Below are 21,251 nucleotides of genomic sequence, written 5' to 3'. Positions count from 1 at the left end.
GCAATTTGGCAAGTTGTACTTTGGTTTTGTTATTAGATTACTTAAAAACACAGTATAAATGTTTGAAATTTTAATGCAATGTTTATTTCTATTTGTAGAAAATCTTTAATTTGTTCAGAATTTATTACAGTAAATTTCTGAAGTAGAAATTATATTTTTTCTATTACATTTATTATATTATATTATAATATAGGTATTTAAAAGTAAATTGAATTTGAAATATTTCTTTCTATCAAAGGCAATGGTTAGAGATACAAAAACTCAGAAGTAAAATGAAAAAAAAAGTAGACACGAAAGCCAGCAAAGGACGGAAAATCAGGTTTGTATTCTCTATTTGTATTAAGTAAAGAATTTTGACAATTTATTATGCTTTTAATTTAACTTTAATAATAATTAGTTATAAATGAACTTAATTAATTGTAATATTTTTAACTATTCAATACATTTAAGTAAAAAATTACTCTTTAATCTTTATTGAAAATTATTCAATAAAGATTCATTAAGCCAAATCTCCACTGTGGACTGTTTGTCATTAATATCCTATTAGTTAAATTGTTAAAATATATTGAAACTTTATTTATCTTGTAATTGAAAGATTATCAGCCCTCATTCAACATACAGATTTTTCATCAGATTTCTGAAGTTAAGGAGCTTGGTATCAGACAGTTCACTTGTATTGGATGGCATGGAATAAAGGATGTTCTTTATCTCCAGCAAGAACTTGGTAACTCTGACTGTTTGCAAGTATATATAGAGTGACAAGAAGGGTATCCAACTTTAAAATATATACCAAATGTGACTTCTCCTTATGTATAAAACAGATATTAGTGATCCCATGTTACATAGAAGTAACAGGTTGAAGAACAAGTATAGAAGTTTAAAAACTATAATTACAAAAGAATTTTGTTTTAATGGATCGCTCAGGCCACCAAAAATCATCCATTATTACGCGAATTTATTATATTGTGAATAATGAATTTCCCACACACACAGGAAAATATCCATTATTCAAAAATTTTTTCATTGTTTAATTCCTATATATAAGAAATACTGGTATTTGAAATTATTCAGTCTCTCAAGATATCTATTTTCAATCCTATAGAAACACATGTTTGTAACGTATGTGTATATTATGCCATATGACAAAGCTGACAAAAACTGTACATTCTGTAAGTATAAAAAGAGGCAAATTATATATGCTCATTAGCACTTTGTTTGACTTCACAACTTGTAAAATACTCGTCTATCTTAGTTTTTTTTATGCCACTTTTCTGTCTATTGAATACATACTGTTTGATATTAGCAATGTCATGTACTGTACAGTACAGCCTGTTCATTTATGCTGAAACTTGTCAGGAAGGTTTTCATGACTTGAAAATACTTGATGACCTTGCTAAATTTTGGCACTACACTTGGACCAGTGACAGTGTGTTCACTAGGTGATTCCTTTTCAATTGTATCAGCCGACTGACTTTCTTTGTACAGTTCTTCAATTATATATATATCCGAAATGTAGAAAGTGCATCATCAAACTTTACAAATTTCCAGAAACACCCAAATATTAACTAACCTTTGAAAAACTGTGAAGTTTACAATAGATTTGAGGTAGAAAAATCCATTATTCCGATTAATGAATCTGCTAAAAGGAGGTAAAATTACATTGATTTGGCAAGACCTGGAAAAAGTCCATTCTGAGAAATCTGTTGTTCCACAATCCATTAAAATGAGCTTTTACTGTAGTTGTCTGGGCAGTACAATTTATCCAAGAAAATACAGGGTCTTCCAAAAAGAATGCTACCATTTTATATTATTGTAATTATGTTAAACATTATCAGGGAATGTTGTAATGTACATTAAAACATTGGAAAACTGTTCCAAGTTTGATCAAGAATTATATGCGAATGATATGATATGATATGATATGTGAATGATTAGATTTTCAATGCATTCATGCAAGGCAGGCGGCAGTAGTGACACCTACAATGTGTATAAAAGAAGAGATTTTACAGCATGTTTCTCATACAGAAATTGCATTTGAACGCTGTTTTCAGGTAAGAACGTTGTTATGCCTCATGTAAGGAGGAGAAATGCCTACCAGCACATGTCTGACTTTCATCGAGGTTGAATTGTAGCCTACTGGGATTGTGGTTTATTGTACCACAGTATTGCTGCTCATGTTGGTCACGATCCCATGACTGTCAGCAGAATATGGAATCAATGGGTTCAGGACAGTCATACAAAACACCGTGCAGGATCTCAGCAACCCCCCCATCACTAACAGTTGAAAAGACAGACATATTATCCACATTGCCTTAACGGATCGTACAGCCACATCACAAACCCTTAGTCAAGAAATGGGGTCATTTGCAAGACAAGTGTCTGCACGAACGGTGTTTGCAGCAGCATGGACTGCCAGCATGGCGATTATGGTTTAGGCTACCCTCGACACTGCATCACAGGCTGGAGCACTTCCAATGGTGTGATCAATGACAAACCTGGATGCAGGAATGGCGTCATGTCATCTTTCAGACAAATCCCAGTTCTGTTTAGAGCACCATGATGGCCGCATCTGTGTTTGGCAGCATTGTGGAGAATGCACATTGCCAGCATGCATTTGACATCATCATACTGGCCCATCACCTGGAGTGATGGTATGGAGTGCCATTGGATACATGTCTTGATCACCTCTTGTTCGCATTTCCAGCACTTTGAACAACAGACATTACATTTCTGATGTGTTAAGGCCTGTGGCTCTGCCCTATCTTCAAAGTCTCCGTAAAGCTATGTTTCAGCAGGACAATGCACGACCACATGTTGCTCGTATTGTCCTGACCTTCCTTGATACAGAACATGTTTGACTGTTACCCTGGCCAGCATGATATCCTGATCTCTCACCAATTGAAAATGTCTGGTCAATGGTTGCTGAGCAACTGGCATGTCACCACTTGCCAGTCACTATGGGCGATGACCTGTGGCATAGTGTTGAAGCTGTATGGACTGCTGTACCCATACATGCCATCCAATTTCTGTTTGACTCCATGTCCAGGCAGATAAATGTTGTTATTGCTGCAAATGGTGACTACTCTGGGTATTGATTTCTCAAGATCTATACCTCCAAATTTCCTGAAAATTTAATTATTTGTTCTTCCCACTATAATGTATGTGTCTAATAAATATCATTCTGTTTTTTGCATTCCTTCCTTGTGTAGCAATTTTAATGGCCAGTAGTGAGCTGGATAGTGAGGAGTTGGCCCAAACCACTACTTGAAAAGTTCCTGGAGTGTTTTCATATGTCTGGATTCGTCCCCAGTCCCCAAACGATAGCTGCTCAGCCGACTGGCTAAGCAGTCAGTGGTGTACATAGCAAGTCCTTGACATACACAATTTGTTTCAAAAATCTCCATGCAAGTAGAAAAATTATGCAAGTCACATGGTACTTAAATGTGATGCATTTTTACTGTACAGGGTGATCATAATAAAAGCTATTCTATTCAAAGGACTCTGCAGCTCCAACCAATAAATTGATTGACACCGAAATTTGTGTACATGCTTTTCACAGGACATGGAAAAGGATTTTGCAAGGGAAATTTTTAGTTTTAAACTTTCTGCTACAGAGTAAATGACACTGCAAGCAAAGATATGAAATTGTGGTAATGTTGCAACATTGGTAGACTAAAAGGACAGTATTGCTTGTGCAAAATATTGTGGAAAACAGTTGTGGTCAGCCATTGAACATACTGTGCATCGTCTTCTAGTTTTATACTTATACTCATATTAAATGATGAACACATTGAGCAGCATTCCCTGCAATCGTTAAGCAATCTGTACCATGTGTACTCATACAAACAAATAAATTCTTTTTCATTGTGTTTCTGATGTTTTGTTTTGCAGTGCCATTTACCCTGTAGCAGACAATTTTAGAACTAAAATTTTTCTTTGCAAAATCCTTTTCTGCATCCTTTGAATAGTGTGTATGCAAATTTTGGTGTCAATTAGCTTATTAGTTAGAGCAACAGAGCCCTCTGAATAGAACACCTCTAATTATGATTACCTAGTATATATTTATAAGTATTATTTATCATCCTGGTCATTTTTATATCTTAAAATTCATAAAATAATTGAAGAATACAAAAATGTCTTTACATTTTGTCCTTGTCACATCTCAGGAACACAACAGTCTTATGGCATAGTCACTCTTTTATTGAAGGTTCTTGTCTCCATCAATGTATAAAACATTGAGAAATTTTCCTTCTTGTTGCCACCAATTATAAAATGATGGAAAAATGCTATGAAACGAATAATTGCTCGCATTAAGTCTTCTGATTTACATAAAATTACTAATGTGAACAATTACTAGTAAAATGGAGATAATTTAGCTATTTTAAAAATATTATCCAACCTATTCAACATATAAAGATCTTTTTTCAATGAAAATTATGATTAATAACACAAAAAAAAATATTTATCTCAAAGAATTTCATTAAAAAAATAGTTCTTACAGTTACCCCAGACCTAAAGTTGGGGTCAATCCTCAACTTTATGTAACATATAGAATACATTTTCAAATATATCTTTTGCTACATGAAATTACAATATTTTTAAAATTTTGTAAATAACATCATCAAATGTTTGAAACATTCCAATTTGGAATTTCTGAATTTTGTAGATTGAAACATGAGGCAGGTTTATAAAATAAACTGAAAATGTTTGTCTGTTTGTTTAATGATTAAACCCATTTTCTGGAAAAGTGTAAATGATTTTCAATTTACACTAATTAAAAGATAATTTTGAATAAATTTCAGTAGTTATTTATTGAAACTTTTTACATTACAGGTTTGGAGTTCATTCAAAAATGGTTAATTTTATGGCACCTGTTGACAATTGCACAATGACTGATGAAGCAAAGTGAGTATTGTTTTATATTCAACTGTTAACAATAATAACAATGTTCAATTAACGTTAAATATCTACAAATCACACTGGGATAACAATAATACCACACACAAAAAAACCAATAACTGGTGCGAAATAATATGCCTTATCTCTTGCCTTGTATCAATGAATTGATCAATCAATACGACTATTCATAATGAGAGCTTTTCTTGCTTTTAGAAGAGTGAATTATACAAAAGCTGTGAATTGTGAACATGCATATGAACTGGACAATTTCAGGAAAGTAATAATACCATCTAGTGACAAAAATGGTGACTGAATGACTATAGAAAACAGTGAATTTATCTTTTGTTCTCTGAAATTTAATACAGACAAAAGGTTGTTGAACAATTGATATTCAGATTTATCTGTATTGCACAATGAAGTGCATTCAATAGACACCAGGCTTTACTTTCATCTTTATTCTGCTGTTTAGGTACCGATTTGCTATTTCATATTCAACATTGTATAAACTTCATATTCAAGTTGTATGAAGAAACAGAATGTTTTGTTAATAATGTCTGTGCCAAGACCCCACCTAAAGAAGAAAAGACCAAGAAGACAAATTGTCCACCGAGTACTTGCAAGCAATTTGGCAAGTGGCATTGGTACAAAGACCAATCCGTATGTCCACATGTAAGACACAAATGCCAAAAGTGCAATCGCATAGGACATTAGAAAAAATCATATAAACACATGGCATTCTCATTGCTTTAAAAATGCATATGAACTACTATAGAGTTAACATTGATATATACATACAAAATTCCTTAAGTTACATTACATACTCAGATATCTGTAAGTGATTTTCTTGCCATTCTTAGTGTCGAAATAACACTTTACATTCTTAGTTCTTTTTTACACTTTTATGAGCTGTGTTTTCAACTTTCATTTCCATAAGTCTTTAATGCACTTTTTACAATTCATATTATTATTAATCTTTTCTTTCATTTCTAAATTTATATTAATTTTTTGATTACTCATTTTACTATTTTTGTATATAAATTATTTATAAATTCTTATTCTTAATCTTCTATTTTACACATCATCTAATTTACATATTAACATACTGTTTTCTTTTTTTTTTTTGGTACATTTTTTATATATACTAATACAATTTCATTTATTTTACATACGTTATTTATTTGTTACCATATTTTTCTTTATCTATATTACAGTTGTGTGTTGAGTTGGTTGTTTCTGCGTGTGTGAAAACATAACGACTGGGGTTCAATCTGGAACCGATCAGGTTACACTTACGTGTGGGCACGAGATTTGGGGATGTCTTGTTCTGGTCAGTTAGGCAGGCAGGATGTGACCAGTGTCCAGTCCGAACCGTTAAACCAATTTTTTGTTAGATATTTAAACAGCGATTTTTATTATTAGAGATCTTTACACACTAAGATCTTAACGTTGTGTAATGTACAATGATCACAAAAAATGGAATTTATTTGTTTATATTTTAAATCGGCTGTATGTTCTTTTAGTCTAACCTTTACTTTTTTCTTTGTTTCCCATATATTGTATTATGTATTTTTATGTGTGCATGGAATAGAACATATAGCATTAATAGTTTCGTATATGTCTTTTGTCTTTTTTCTCAATTTACTTCTTTGTATTCTTTTATGTAATCTATCATATGTAGGGGGTGATTGAATGTTCATTTTGTTTAACACTGTCTAATTCTTCAAACAGTCCTCTAATGTATGAAGAAGCTATATATTTTATATTTAGTTTATCTGGTTTTTCATTTCATTGACATTTATTTCTATTGATTTTTTCTTCCCAATGCTGTATTACTTTGTTAGGATAATTATTTAACATGAATTTTTTATTTAAATCATTGATGTTTTCATTACTGTCTGTATTTGTACTTGTTCTGTTTTGTATTTTTTGGTACTCCGTGCTGAATATATTTTCCTTAATATATAGTGGAATGTTTGAGTTATAATCAGCAACTTTTCATACTCTACTTGGTTTCTGATATGGTTTAAACCAGGGATGTCCAACCTGCAGCCCACTGCACCCTAAATTTTTTAGGTACATTTTTATTTATTTTTTTAAAGTATGTCGTAAAAATTATTCTCATTTCACTGGATACACTTTAATGTTGTAATGATGTAATTCGTGACATGATTTGTAACTGACCAATCAAAAAAGTTGGTGGTGTGGTCTGTCACTTTGATTGTTTTAGTTTCAAAGATTTTTATAATGAAGTGATGATGTTAGTGATGAAGAATGAGTACCTTTCATTTTATATTTTTAATTAATAACCTAGCATTTGGCCATGGCATCTATTACTAAGAAAACAAAACTAACAGAAGAAAAGAGAAAATTCAATGTATTTTGGCCAGGAAGATATTTCGTAATTGAAACATGCAATAATACTATCTGCCTTATACTATATAACTGGATTGCTGTATATTAGATCTCTATGTAATATATCTCTGTAATCCAACAAATGGTAGACGGACTCACAGCAAATTTTCAGTTAGGAACTACAATTTTATTCTCAAAATTGACAAATGCATTTCAGGTTGATGCAGTACATCCCAACTCCTCCTCAGTGCTAATTTTTAAAAAATAATAATAACAAAAATAGTCAGCTCATGACAACAAATATACCAACAGAAAAAATTTTTTCTTACACACTTACTCTTATAGATAAAAAAAATTGTGCATGGGACACCAACACAACTATAACATCAACACATGTTATACATCAATACATCGTAGAGGAATCGTACAAGCTCAAAGAGCACTTGAAGTGTTTAATACCACCGGATAACCTCATCACTAAAAACAAACCATTATTAATTCTACAAAATAGTCATAAAAAAAGTTTTATTTTTAGTTATATTATAAATCTGAATCTTTTAGATAATGTCAGCCACAAATGTCACAATTCTTGTTTCATTTTATTATCTTTTAGAGAATTTTATGCAAATTCTGTTGAAAATATGACAGCTAGTTCCTCTGTTGATGGATTTTGAAAATCATAGAATGCTGCTCCAGGGCAACTTTCTATTAAGCCAATGCTTTTTGTAATAGAGCCTGTAATTGTGAAAATGAGGTCAAGAGAATCAATGTTTTTGTTGCTTTTAAGAAAGCTGTAAAAACTGGTTTAGCAAGAAAAGTTGCACATTGTGAATAACCTAACACATTATTTTAAGCAGTCCTTAAGTCTTGCTAAAAATTCTTGAATGCTTTTTAGTAAATAACTTTTAACAGAGAAAAAAACCAATATGTTTATTATGAACTGCAACATTTTCAATCTGAATTTTATCAATTTTCAGAATAGAATAAGCAAATTTAGGCAAAATAGAATATTTTTACAACTTAAAATTCTACCAAATTCAAACCATAAAAATGTTTTACATTATATCATAAATGTTTCATAATTTTATGATTATTTACTAATTCTTAATTATTATTTTTATCTTTCAGAAATGAATTATTTCGTTCTCTATTCGGAAGAAAAAATTGAAATCTGTTTTAAAATATAAATTATGTAAATATCGATAAAATATGAAAAACTGTATAGAAATTGTATTTAATAAATACATTTTTATCAAAAAGAAATATATATTTAATTTCTTGCATTATTTGTAGATCCGTAGAATTGGATTGCAGTGCATATCATCAAACACTGCATTGGCTAGTGGTTACAGAGTAAAGTGTCACATTACTGCTATAAGGATTCCAGTTCAAATCCAACACAAACTTCAGATAATTTATCCCAAATGTGGGTTGTAGCATTATTCTCCATCTTTCACCCATGTCAGCTGACATTGCTATGATTGAGTCTACCTTTTAATGGGTAAAAATGTAGCTAGTTGTATAGCCTTAATGTGCCAGGGCTTGTAAATAAACGGAATACTTTAATTGAAACAATACATATACATTTTTCAGTGCTATCAAACATATCCAGCTCCATTTTCAAGGGATAAGAATCAAAAATAATAATGCCAAATGAAATACCAGATTATTAATTAATTGAACTATAACAAGACTAATTTAATGATTAAATGTGAACCATTACATCTAACCATTACTTTAGCCCTGTTTTAACTTAATAATTTGACAGTTCATTTGGCATTAATAATCAAATCAAGTTTGTTGGATAGAAATTTAATTATTATTATAATAATACCCATGTTTGTAATTTTTATCATTTAAAAATAGAATTAAGAGATACAAAACTACAATATTCAACATTCTGTATTATGTTTGGAATGTTATTGAGTCTTCTGTTCATCCTTAAACTCTAACAAATAACTCTTTGCGTGTGAAGTTCAAACTGTTAATGTTTGTGCAGTGTTTGTCTTTTGTATTACATGCACCAGAAGTTGATTCTTTGTCTGTTGTACAGTACATATATTCAGGTGTGTGGAGTGGTGTTTATAAAACTGTTAACAGACATGTTTTAAAGTCTAGATCTGTATAAATTAAGAGATTTTGTAGGCTTTTAAAAGAAAAATGAACAAAAGTGAAGAAGAAGAAATGCCTAATTGAATTATGAATGTTTTTATTTAGCCATTTATCATCAAACTTTTACTAGAGTTGATAGAAGCATGAAAGTAAAATAATAAAGAATTTTATCAGTATGGTTCTCTGCCATTCAAGCCAGATATTAATCATGAAATAGTTTAAGGACAATCATTTGAAGATGTAGTTTTTGTAATAATTAAACTGCATTAAACTATTTATTTTTATTTCTTCATTAATTTTTCACTTTAGGAAGAATCTAGTCACTATCTCTTAGATTTAGCATACAAAAGTATCCATCTGGCTAGTTCTTTAATATCCAAATTTAATAAACATACCTTTCAGTTTTCATAAATGTTCTGTCTATAAAAATGCAGTCATCACTTCCTTAAATGGCAGGTAATATACAGTATATATTACGTTTCTCCTTTGAAATTAATAAGGTAAGAGCCTTGCTTAAATATACATAAAAAAAAGGTACAAATAATCACAATTTTACTACTTTAATTCATCATTTTCATATAAATGTTCAATGTGATCTGTCCAGTTTCTCACAACCACCACTCACCACCCCATTGTGGGTTTAGCCGAACCTACAATGGGCTTGAAAAAGACGTTAGTCCACAGGAACATACAAAAAAAACAACAAAATTTTCGTCTTATTTCCAATATTTGTCTTCGTTTTTAACTGATGAATAACAATTCTCCATTGAAAAATTGAATGTAACGTCAACAATTTGTTAATGTAATAATCGAAAATGTTTGTTTTTCGTTAATCATTTTTCGATATGTTAAGTCCATGAATCACGAAAAAAACACTGGGATTTGCTACTTGAATCCAGATACCAGTAGCAGCAGCAGCATTAATCTCATGAATATCATCAAGAGATTAGTGATTGTGGTTTCTTTGGCCTTTGCTGGTTATCATGGATATAGCTTCTTGAAGGCTTTTATCGGTTTGTTTAAAATGAATATAACATAAAACTAATTTTTAAATTTTAAAAATATCTTATTTTTCGTTTAGAAAACCAAGATTATAAAAATTCAATTAAAAATATCCAAAATTGGTTTAGAAGAAATCATTCGAAAGATGGATTAACGGAGGTTTGTACAAGAATCCTATGAGCAAAATTTGATTACTTAACTATAATATTTGATGTTCGTGCTTAATTAAATGCATGATAACAGATTTTTCCATAAAAATTCTTTATCTAGGAATATGCAGTAATTGAAATCAAAAAAATTTACAGGGATGGCTTCAATCAGGAGGTAGAGAAAAGTTTCATCAGGAAACCATTAAACTGTAGTGAGGTGCAATATGATGTTTTAATCTCTACTTGATATGTAATACGTTGTCTATAATTCCTATAATTATTTGAATCTATTTTTAAAATTATAGAGAAAAATAATCACCTACGAAAAGACAGTAACAAAATACCAATATTTAGAATCCGAATTGAATTTTGTGATCAAAGATCAATCGACAATTCGTAGTTGTTTAGCTAGAAAAATGTTGCAGGTGTGTTTAATCAGGAACAATATAATTATAAATAATTTTTGTATTAATTTATATTTAAAAATTTAACTTTGATCCTTACTCTTGTCAAAGATCAAAGTAATTCTTCCATTGAACTATTGTAAATTTTACGTTTATATGATGATTTTTTTTAGTCGTGATCGATTTCTTATAAATAATTTATCATCATTTCTTTACAAAAAAAGGATGATAAATATTTATTTAAAAAATTGAGTTTGATATGATTTGAACAATTGTTCTCTCTAGAAAAGACGAATTGATTTTGATGAGGATGAGGAGGAGGCAAAAAGTCAGTTATCAGTAGGCGAGATAGCAACCGGAACAGATGATAATTTGTTAAATTATGGAAAAGAATCTGTAAGTGACAATTCAAATGATTCGAGAAAGGATCTTGAAAGCGCTTCTAACGAATCTTTCGAAGCGAAAGTTGAAACAAGATCCATTTCTATCGAACGAGAAGATATCATGGAAGATACTTGTACTCAGCTTGTGAAAGTCCCAATTACTTACGTAGAAGGAGCAGACGAGGAAATTGATGCACAAGAAATTTCAGAAAATAAAGAAAACCAAGCAATTTTAAAAGAGCAAAAGGTATGTTTAGAATCACAAAAAGTTATGATTATAAACAATTAATATATATGTCAGAAAATAATCATTTTTAAATTATATTTTACATGAAAATTAGATAATTACGAGAGAAAAATCGAAAGAAGCGAACAATTTCGAATTTGAAATCAAAGATGGCAGAAAGGGAGATGAATACGCTGTTAAATTCAGGACATTGGGCAGATATGACACCACGATCGAATCCATAATTTTAGAAAAAGAAAACAGAACTAATGAATTTCTGTTTAGGATCCACATGCAAAATAAAGATGAAAGCAAAATGAGTGAAAATCGTGGCAACAATGACGAAGAATACGAAATTGATAATCGGAGGAATCGAGAAATCTACAAAATTTTGGATCCTGAAGCTAAAATAAACTATGAATCGAAGCAGAGATCATCTCATCAACAAGATCTTCAATTAGATTTTGAATTTCAGCAGATTGAAGAAATGAATCCTGATGATAAACAATCAGTGAATGAAAACGAAACATTGCAAAGAGAAGGAGGGCCCATTATTAAAACTAATGCATCGCTACAAGGCATAGAAAACTATTCTGATTTATCACAAAATGAAGCGTGTGCCTTAAAAATAAAAATATCTCAAGTGGAAACTAACTTAAAAGGGTTTAAAATTAATGAAGATAATAAACGTAAATAAATCATTTGTATTCGAGTGTATGCAAATTTTCAAAATGTCTGTCTATCGCGATTTTCTCTGCAGAAACTATTTGTATTAAAAATTGAGGCTTATACTTTCATGATAAACAATTAAGAACAATTTAGTTTTTGTCTACATTTACTTTAAAATGGAGATTATATATGGTTAACTAACTTTTGGACTACTCTATATATCGCGACCAGAAGGAAATTCAATATTAAATATGGAGAACCTCAAATAAAAATTTGATTTTTAAAATTTTACAAACTAGATTTAATGAATTATAAGGAGAGATTAATGACTTTTTAATATGTACAATTTGGATGACCGATGCTCTGTAGGGAATTCAGGATTGAATCCGAGAGAGCATTTCTCCAGAAATTTGTCAAAGAAGCCCGGATAAGTCAGGTCCATTCCTGAACACTCGTCCTTCCCATTTAGGTTTAACCTAAACAAATGATGGGCATGGAAAGAAAGGGTCCCCCTTACTGCTTACGGGGTGGAAAGAATGGATTGGAATGATCTTAGTGATGAATAAAGCCACGCAACAGAGGCGATTGAGGAGTGCCTTTCGGGAGGGTTTTCTATATGAAACTCGCCTCTATTTAGGATAGACATGCCATAAAAACAAGGAAAATACCACGCGGCCAGACACGAATATAGAACCAGTGTTAAGTGACTGGATGACCGAGCGGTTAATGTGGCAGTCTACCGCTTTGGGAACCCCAGAATCAGACCGGACGGGTCGAAAAACACCAGAATTCCGAAAAATTTTCTGGGCCGGTGATGAGGAGGGTTCCATTTCCCACCGGTCGCTCCATTGTGGGCCTATAATGGGTTTGCTTAAAAAAAGGCCCTGTTATTGCCCACAGGGCGATCAAAAATACTAGTGTTTTTTTAAGCGAAAGGAGACAAAAATTGAAAAGAAAATGTTTACCAAAAAATCGATTTTATGTGAAAGTTTTTTATTATTTAGTATGTTTTCACTGTAACATTAATGTTTATTTTAGAATGATAAACAGTTTTCTTTTCAACGTTTTAATCTTCTAAAACTGCTGTTTATTTCCGTAAATGTGTTCGTTATGTATCATTTTCATCTGAATAAGAAGAAAATTATGTCGAAATTAAATGATTTGTACGAAGTTTCTGGTATAAACAACGAGAGTTCCATCATTTCCAGATCAATGCTGATTAAGATCTGTTTTACTTGGTTCAGCAATATCATCTACAATATCGTGGATTATATCAATATCACTAGGAATAGATTCGAATTAGTTAACATTAATCAGATTTTTCACACAAACTTTAATGATTATACAGCCGATATCATTACATTTCTACCACATTTCTTGTGCGACGTTACTATCACCATTCAGTTCCAGTTTCTTTTACTTTCTGTTCCATATGCAAAGATTTTGAGTATTCTCTCGTGTTAATTCGTAAAAAGCTCGTTGATAATTGCAATCCAAAAGAAATTAACGAAGCATCGTTTAAATATATGCAAATATTAAGCAAGATAAATGACATAGAAAGTATTTACTCCCCCGTTTTATTTGTGTGGTCGATTTTGATTGTTGGAAATGTCATATTTAGCATTGGTGGCCATTTAGAAAAAATTAAGTCTTTTACCGATTGGACGTCATATATTTCTTTGGTTTTTCAGGATCTCAATTTTTATTGTTCTCTGATATTTGTTTCTCTTCATCGAATATAAACAAAGAGGCCAAGAAGTTCGCAATGCCCTTTACAAAGCCTCTCTTTCTATCAACGATCAAATCATTCAAAAGTTTGCATTCAGGTTTTCTATAGAAATATTGCAAGATTTGCCTAATTTTTCTGCGTGGAATATGTTTTGCATCGATAATAATCTCACAGTAGCAATCTTTAGTGCCGCTGTCACTTACGGTCTTATTATGCATCAATTTTCAAGAAGGGAATAGTAGTGAAGTACAGTAGAGCCTCGATTATCCGACCAAATTGGGGACTGGGGTTGGTCAGATATTTGAAAAGTCGGATAACCGAAAAGTATGAAAAAATCCATTATTAGTGTAGTACAGTATATCATTATATCCCATGTAATTAGTATATTAGTATATCGCTATTAACCTACTTCGCGTTGAATTTTCATCGATGTTAAGCCTAACAAAAATTTTTTAAAATAATAATCGTCGCTATTGTATTGTTAAAAATTAGAAAATGAAGCCTCGTTTAAATACTGGCTCCCTTTCATGGTCGAATGAGTGTTGCCAGCTAAAACACGTAAAAATAATATTAAAGTAGCCAAGACNTATTCTTCTTCCTCGCATCAATAACAAACTTATGAAAAGACAGAATCTTTGATTCGTATTCCTTTGGCATTTTTTGTGCAATTCTGGTTTTGGTGCGCATAGAAAGGCCAGATCTCTTCATAAATCTATAGCACCACGATGGTGATCCGGTGAAATCCTGAATGCCTTTCTCCACAGCAATGCGTTTGGCCTCATAGATTATCATTTTTGTTGAGACAGAAAGTCCATTTTGCCGGTGACGTGTGATCCACTCCTTTACTTCTACCTCTAACTCTGGCCACTTTGCAGTTGGTCCACGCAAAGTGTGCTTGCTTTTATCCAACTTTTGGAGCTGATCCTCCTGTTTCCTCCACTCTCTTATCATTTTCTCAGTTGGAGGTGGCCCAAAGTGTCTCTCACCTGCTCTGTTTCCATGCTCCTTAGCAAATTTTATTACTTCCAGCTTAAAAGCAACTTTATATGCCAGTCTCTTCTGCTTTGACATCTTGATGGGGTGGTATGAAATATGATATATTTCATTCAGATATACCATACTACATATATCACTGCTATTAGCTGAGCGCAGAGACGAGTGCCTTCACCCGCTCCCGTGCTGGCTTACGAGACTCTAAAAAGTGCACAAAGCCAGCGCGGGAGAGAGCGAAGGCACGTGCCTCTTCGCCCAGCCAATCGCAGCGCGAGGCAAAGACCGCACAAAGCCAGTGCGAGGCAGAGCGGAGCTTCCTGGTATCAGACGGCGCCAAGAGGTGGAAGGGAACGGAGTGGCCGAGTATTCCTGCGGTTATGTATGTATGCAGAAGTGGAGGGGCAGCGGAGGGCCATGGTGGGCTTTTGTATTTGCCGTATAAGACGCAGGCACTTTTTCCCCCCGATTTTGGAGAGAAAAAGTGCGTCTTATACGGCGAAAAATACGGTAATAGCTTATTATTGCTGTCGTAAATTTAACACATATTTACAACACAAATTTAACAATTTAACAATAAAAGTTTATTTTCTGTTTTTTTTCCAATAAAGATATCTAAATTTTGTATATTGACTGTTTATACTTGTTTTGTATGTTTGTATACGGCAACGCCATCACATGAGCTATCTGCCGAGAGGAATGCCATTTGGAAGGGCTGTCTTTGGAAACTAGTCCCTATGTAAGTGTTAAAAACTTGAAAAAATCCAGATTATTCCACGTGGCTAGTCCGTTGGCAAGGCGCAAACCTATAACCAAATATCAATAGTATTTTTACCCTCTTGACCACTGGGACCACATAATGAGAAACCTTCGAAATGGAACCTTTCGATTTAAATAAGAACTTAATCCTGTCCTAGAGTATTGATTAAATAGTTAGGATTCAATGACTCACTTAACGAAACGAAACGATAACAAGGAAATACTTAATAATTGCATTATTATGTAGATTCATGCTCGAAACAGAATTCGTTCGTAAACTCGGACCCTTTTAGTGGAACTCGGCTTGCTAGCACACGACCACCACAGCATTAAATTAACGTTAGATTTGTTTTTTGGCACTTATTTCTGTGTTTTAGAAAGAACTAAAACAACCAGGTAAGAAATAATGCCATTTATAACGCATTTCCTTAAAAAAAAAATTAATTAATTTTTGCGAAAAATGGCGTATCGATCTTCCACGAAGTCTAAAAGAAATAATGGATCCATAGAATGGATTATATTTTATTTGTGGTTATATTTATTGCAAGAAATATCCAATGGGAATATGATGTCAAATTGAAGTTTTTTTTTTTTTTTTAATTACTGTACGGTACTTGAGAATTAACTCTTGATTAAATAAGCAAATGTACCGCATTGTACTGTCCTTTTTTAGTTATTATAATTCTTTGGGTAGACTACGTGAGTGATACTGGATTACACTATAGAATACTAAAGGTGGACCCATTTCTATTCTAAATTTTGCTCTAGTGATGAAATTGACGGCGAGAGCAAAGAGTAGAATTTAAATAATTGGTACAGTACGCAAGATTCGGATGATCATTCAAGCGGAATTTTATGTAGAATAGCGACTTATGATTTAAATTTTTCGGTGATCAAACTACAAAACATATTGTAACGTATAAATTCATAATTTTTGTATTCTTTTAGAATCAATCCGAATAATTTAATTTGAAAATAATATGAAATTGCACGCGGCACAGCGCTTGCAATTCCATATAACTTACTTTCGAGTCTTTTACGTTGTTAATCTAGAATTTAATTGTATTAAAACTTCAAATTTCAATTATATTAATCAAAACTTAAAATATTTCGACACAAGAAGCTATTTTTTTCTTTAGTAAATTTGTTTTGCACAAAGATAACTAATCATATTGATAAAACGGAAGACGATGAATCAAAGTAATCAATCACGTATGTAATTGTATAAATAGTATAAAAATTCAATAACCAGATATTCTACACGTTTATTTTAATTTTAAATTAATTTATCTGTTTTTTTTTCAATTTTTTTTAAAGTGTAAAAATATGTAAATTGTGATGAATGAGGCCCTCCGTGCTGGAGCCATGAGAAAATTGTAGGGTGGTAACCGGCGTGTTTGGCCTGAAACCCACTTAGGGCAATCGTAGCCTTTACAACGGAGTTAGCAGCCGTTACACTCATCCAGACGCTATGTAAAACATGGCGGCCATATTCTTACAAAAAAATATTTTGCACAATTCAAAAATTTCGTGTCATTTAAAATAAATTANTCGAACACATCACTTCTAGTGGCTTGAGTTGACATTTAAGCTTCTTTATTAATAATATATATTAAAGTTATAATCATAAGTGACACATTTAATCGAGGATATAAGCTTTTATCTATTTATTTTTCTTAAAATTTAAAATCAATACGAAAGAATCTTTTCTATACTTCATATTTATACTGAATCAAGCGTGCAATATTATGGTTAGTTTAAAGTATAAGAAGCTTTTAGCTATAACGTTATCTGAAAAACAATGTCACTATTACTAGAATTCACGTGACATTATTTATGCACTGGAAGTCATTGATAAACGATGCAAATAGTCCTGCGTGCACTCTATTTTTGAGTGTTCACATGATCTGTTAGCGTGATAATAAGTTCAATAAAAGTTTAACGTGCACAAAATTATTAGTAAATTACTCTGATAATCACTCTTAAAGTTCTTTAACTGTTTCCTATATAAATGCTTATAAAATATCTGCCTTAATTTAACCACTTTAAGTACTAAAATATGTACAACAGTCAACTGACTTTTGGGCCATTTAAACAACTAAATGTATAAATTTTACAGTGAATCACAATAAATGACAATTTTTCATGTTAAAATACAATAAAGCTACGAATTAACTGTATTAAACTTATTAAATTATCGTTTGACAGGCAATAAACTCTTATCTAATACTCTAAATATGTTATAATAAGCATTTCCTGTACATTTTTACAGTAAAAATATACTTAAACGAATCATAAAATATCAATAATTTCTATATTATTGTTTGTTATCTGTCTGTAACTTGATATATCTCGAGTATTCTTTTGTTGAAAGAACTTTCCTTGACTTCGCATGCGACAACGCGTCGCGTGTGAAATCAATCAAAACAAATGATAATGATTTAAAATCGATTGCATTAATAAACTTAAATGTGTATTTTTAACAATACAATTAATTTTATTAAGTATAATATCATAAAATTCTTGCTTTGCCTCTTTTTAAGTTGTGTGTTGTAATTTTTGTATTGTGTTTTTATAATAAATTTTATTAAAAAAAATAAATGTTTATTAATTTAATAATTATCCAGTAGGTGTCGTAAATCATGTGAATAGGATTCTGAGCTCGCTTGAGCCACGTGTAGTGGGAAGGAGTAACGTTCAACCCACCAAATTCCTGGTATTTTTACCGGAATGTTTGGCCCGGTACTACTTACCAATACGAAATCCTAACTGGAAATGCCAATCAAATCTCTCATTGCCTTAGAATAAATTTTAACCAATCTATGGCCTGTTTGTGATATAGTAGTCACTAGAACACGAGAGATAAACATACAAAATACAGCTCCAGGTCCGATGAAAAATTTTCATGAGAATTGGCCTTGATATATCCGGTTCCTATCCATGAACGGCATGATTCCTGTAGAGATCCATTGGTAATTAATGAATCAAGTGAGCCATTTTTAATAATTCAGCATTTAGTAATGGGTCAGTGCAGAAATCATCAGCACATTCTATGGTAAAATTGTGATTTTAAGGAGAAATCTATAAGGATTGTTACTCAATATATATACAGTATTTTTTTTTTCATACACCCACGCTATGGTATATTCACTTAATTAAAAAAAGGGAGCTTTTTAATTTTCAGGCCATACAGTAAAAATGAAAATCTCTAAATATTAAGAAATAAGACAAGGACATGAATTAAATTAAAACAAAAAGAAAGAAATTTTTACCTATTAACATACAAACTGGCATAAATTAATGTTTGAATATTTCATAGATTGTTAACATTATTGAGGTCACAGCTGCACTCTCTGTTATAGAACATATAACAAGTCTACATAAGGAGGTTGATTTACAACTGTTAAAACAGTTTCCTTTTCAGAAAATTCACATATAACCTCAAATACTAATTATACTTGTTTATCTATTGATTAAAATCCTATCTCCACTACACCTGCACATTATTTTCTATAAATTTAAGACACTTATAATTTATCTATACTAACTACATGTTAATTTTTGAGGCTGTTTTCCTATGTTACGAGTGACATATTAATTATTATTATTTTTAAATAATTCTTATAAAGGTTAGAAGTTATAAATTAAGATTTGTCTTTAATCTAAAGCGAATTAAATTCTAAATAAATTATAATTGCATTTTTAAACTTATTTAAATCAATATGTGCAGAATGATGCAGCTGTTATCTGTCGTTGCTAAATGTGTTTAAAATCCGCTCTTTACTTGTGTTAGTCACGATATTATCATTCGAAGTTACTGGAAATTTAATTTATTGTAGTTTATAACATGTAAAATTCGACTTTTTTTTCAGAATATTATAATAATTTTTTTAAAAAATTAATGTTTTTGCTGGATTTTTAACCTGTAATAACACTAATAAGTACAGTTTTCGTGTTAAAAAGTGTGATTTTTATATTTAAAATTAGATATTTGGGTGTATGTAGTTAAATGCCACATCAGAACTGAATCATAATGCTCGAACACATCACTTCTAGTGGCTTGAGTTGACATTTAAGCTTCTTTATTAATAATATATATTAAAGTTATAATCATAAGTGACACATTTAATCGAGGATATAAGCTTTTATCTATTTATTTTTCTTAAAATTTAAAATCAATACGAAAGAATCTTTTCTATACTTCATATTTATACTGAATCAAGCGTGCAATATTATGGTTAGTTTAAAGTATAAGAAGCTTTTAGCTATAACGTTATCTGAAAAACAATGTCACTATTACTAGAATTCACGTGACATTATTTATGCACTGGAAGTCATTGATAAACGATGCAAATAGTCCTGCGTGCACTCTATTTTTGAGTGTTCACATGATCTGTTAGCGTGATAATAAGTTCAATAAAAGTTTAACGTGCACAAAATTATTAGTAAATTACTCTGATAATCACTCTTAAAGTTCTTTAACTGTTTCCTATATAAATGCTTATAAAATATCTGCCTTAATTTAACCACTTTAAGTACTAAAATATGTACAACAGTCAACTGACTTTTGGGCCATTTAAACAACTAAATGTATAAATTTTACAGTGAATCACAATAAATGACAATTTTTCATGTTAAAATACAATAAAGCTACGAATTAACTGTATTAAACTTATTAAATTATCGTTTGACAGGCAATAAACTCTTATCTAATACTCTAAATATGTTATAATAAGCATTTCCTGTACATTTTTACAGTAAAAATATACTTAAACGAATCATAAAATATCAATAATTTCTATATTATTGTTTGTTATCTGTCTGTAACTTGATATATCTCGAGTATTCTTTTGTTGAAAGAACTTTCCTTGACTTCGCATGCGATGTTTTGATTGATTTCACACGCTCGCGTGTGAAATCAATCAAAACAAATGATAATGATTTAAAATCGATTGCATTAATAAACTTAAATGTGTATTTTTAACAATACAATTAATTTTATTAAGTATAATATCATAAAATTCTTGCTTTGCCTCTTTTTAAGTTGTGTGCGCGTTGTCGCGTGCGGCAACGCAAAGAAATTATATTTAATATATTTTTCATTTTAAATATGTGCATCAACGAAGGAATTTTATTTAAAATGTCCATTGTAATGACTTTGACTTTTATTTAGTAATTTTAAAACAAATTGCTAGACGTTTATAGAAAAAGCGACACGACAAGACGACGCGAGGTCTGTCGCCTTGTCGCGACGCACGAGCGCGAGCGTGATGTAAAAAAATAAGAAAATAATAATAAATTAATAAAATTAACGAAATTTTTTACTTTAAATTGAAAAGTAATAACATTGCTCGTAATTTTTCTTATTTTTAAAAGAAAAAAATATATATTTAATTAAAATTTAATTTATAACTTTTATTGCATTTATGCTGAAAGTACAGGAGTTATCTAAGCCATAAATATATTAAATTTTATAATAAAATAAATTTTTTTAATACAAAAAAAATTTTAAACAATCATAAAATGCAATTATTTAGAGCCAAATTACCCAGCAAAAAAAAAACAAAAAAAATAATA

General features: G+C 31.0%; 3 protein-coding genes and 1 pseudogene across 3 annotated transcripts in view; 3 read left to right on the top strand and 1 right to left on the bottom strand.

Moving 5' to 3' along the window:
* Positions 1-8,419, top strand: part of LOC111630400 (protein AATF-like) — a 47,049-nt gene extending 38,630 nt beyond the window's left edge. Inside the window, exons 13-14 of the mRNA XM_023374490.1 lie at positions 4,834-4,905; positions 8,380-8,419. Of these exons, the coding sequence (XP_023230258.1) occupies positions 4,834-4,905; positions 8,380-8,419 (112 nt within the window). The remainder of the gene's footprint in view (positions 1-4,833; positions 4,906-8,379) is intronic.
* On the top strand, positions 1,840-3,008 carry LOC111630404 (annotated as a pseudogene).
* A 1,330-nt stretch (positions 8,420-9,749) lies between the features above and the next one.
* Positions 9,750-13,097, top strand: LOC111630402. The gene is made up of 6 exons (XM_023374494.1): positions 9,750-10,376; positions 10,445-10,524; positions 10,636-10,731; positions 10,820-10,939; positions 11,204-11,548; positions 11,643-13,097. The coding sequence occupies exons 1-6, from the start codon at positions 10,220-10,222 to the stop codon at positions 12,222-12,224; spliced, it is 1,380 nt and encodes a 459-aa protein (XP_023230262.1). The 5' UTR covers positions 9,750-10,219; the 3' UTR covers positions 12,225-13,097.
* Positions 13,098-14,495: 1,398 nt separating this feature from the next.
* Positions 14,496-14,996, bottom strand: LOC111630399. The gene has a single exon (XM_023374489.1). The coding sequence runs from the start codon at positions 14,994-14,996 to the stop codon at positions 14,496-14,498; it is 501 nt and encodes a 166-aa protein (XP_023230257.1).
* Positions 14,997-21,251: the final 6,255 nt, after the last annotated feature.

Source organism: Centruroides sculpturatus, unplaced genomic scaffold (assembly GCF_000671375.1).
Source record: "Centruroides sculpturatus isolate CEXI.00-Female unplaced genomic scaffold, Cexi_2.0 scaffold728, whole genome shotgun sequence".
Taxonomy (NCBI): domain Eukaryota; kingdom Metazoa; phylum Arthropoda; class Arachnida; order Scorpiones; family Buthidae; genus Centruroides; species Centruroides sculpturatus.
The sequence above is the reverse complement of the archived record's forward strand: the minus strand, read 5'-3'. Positions and strand labels throughout refer to the sequence as shown.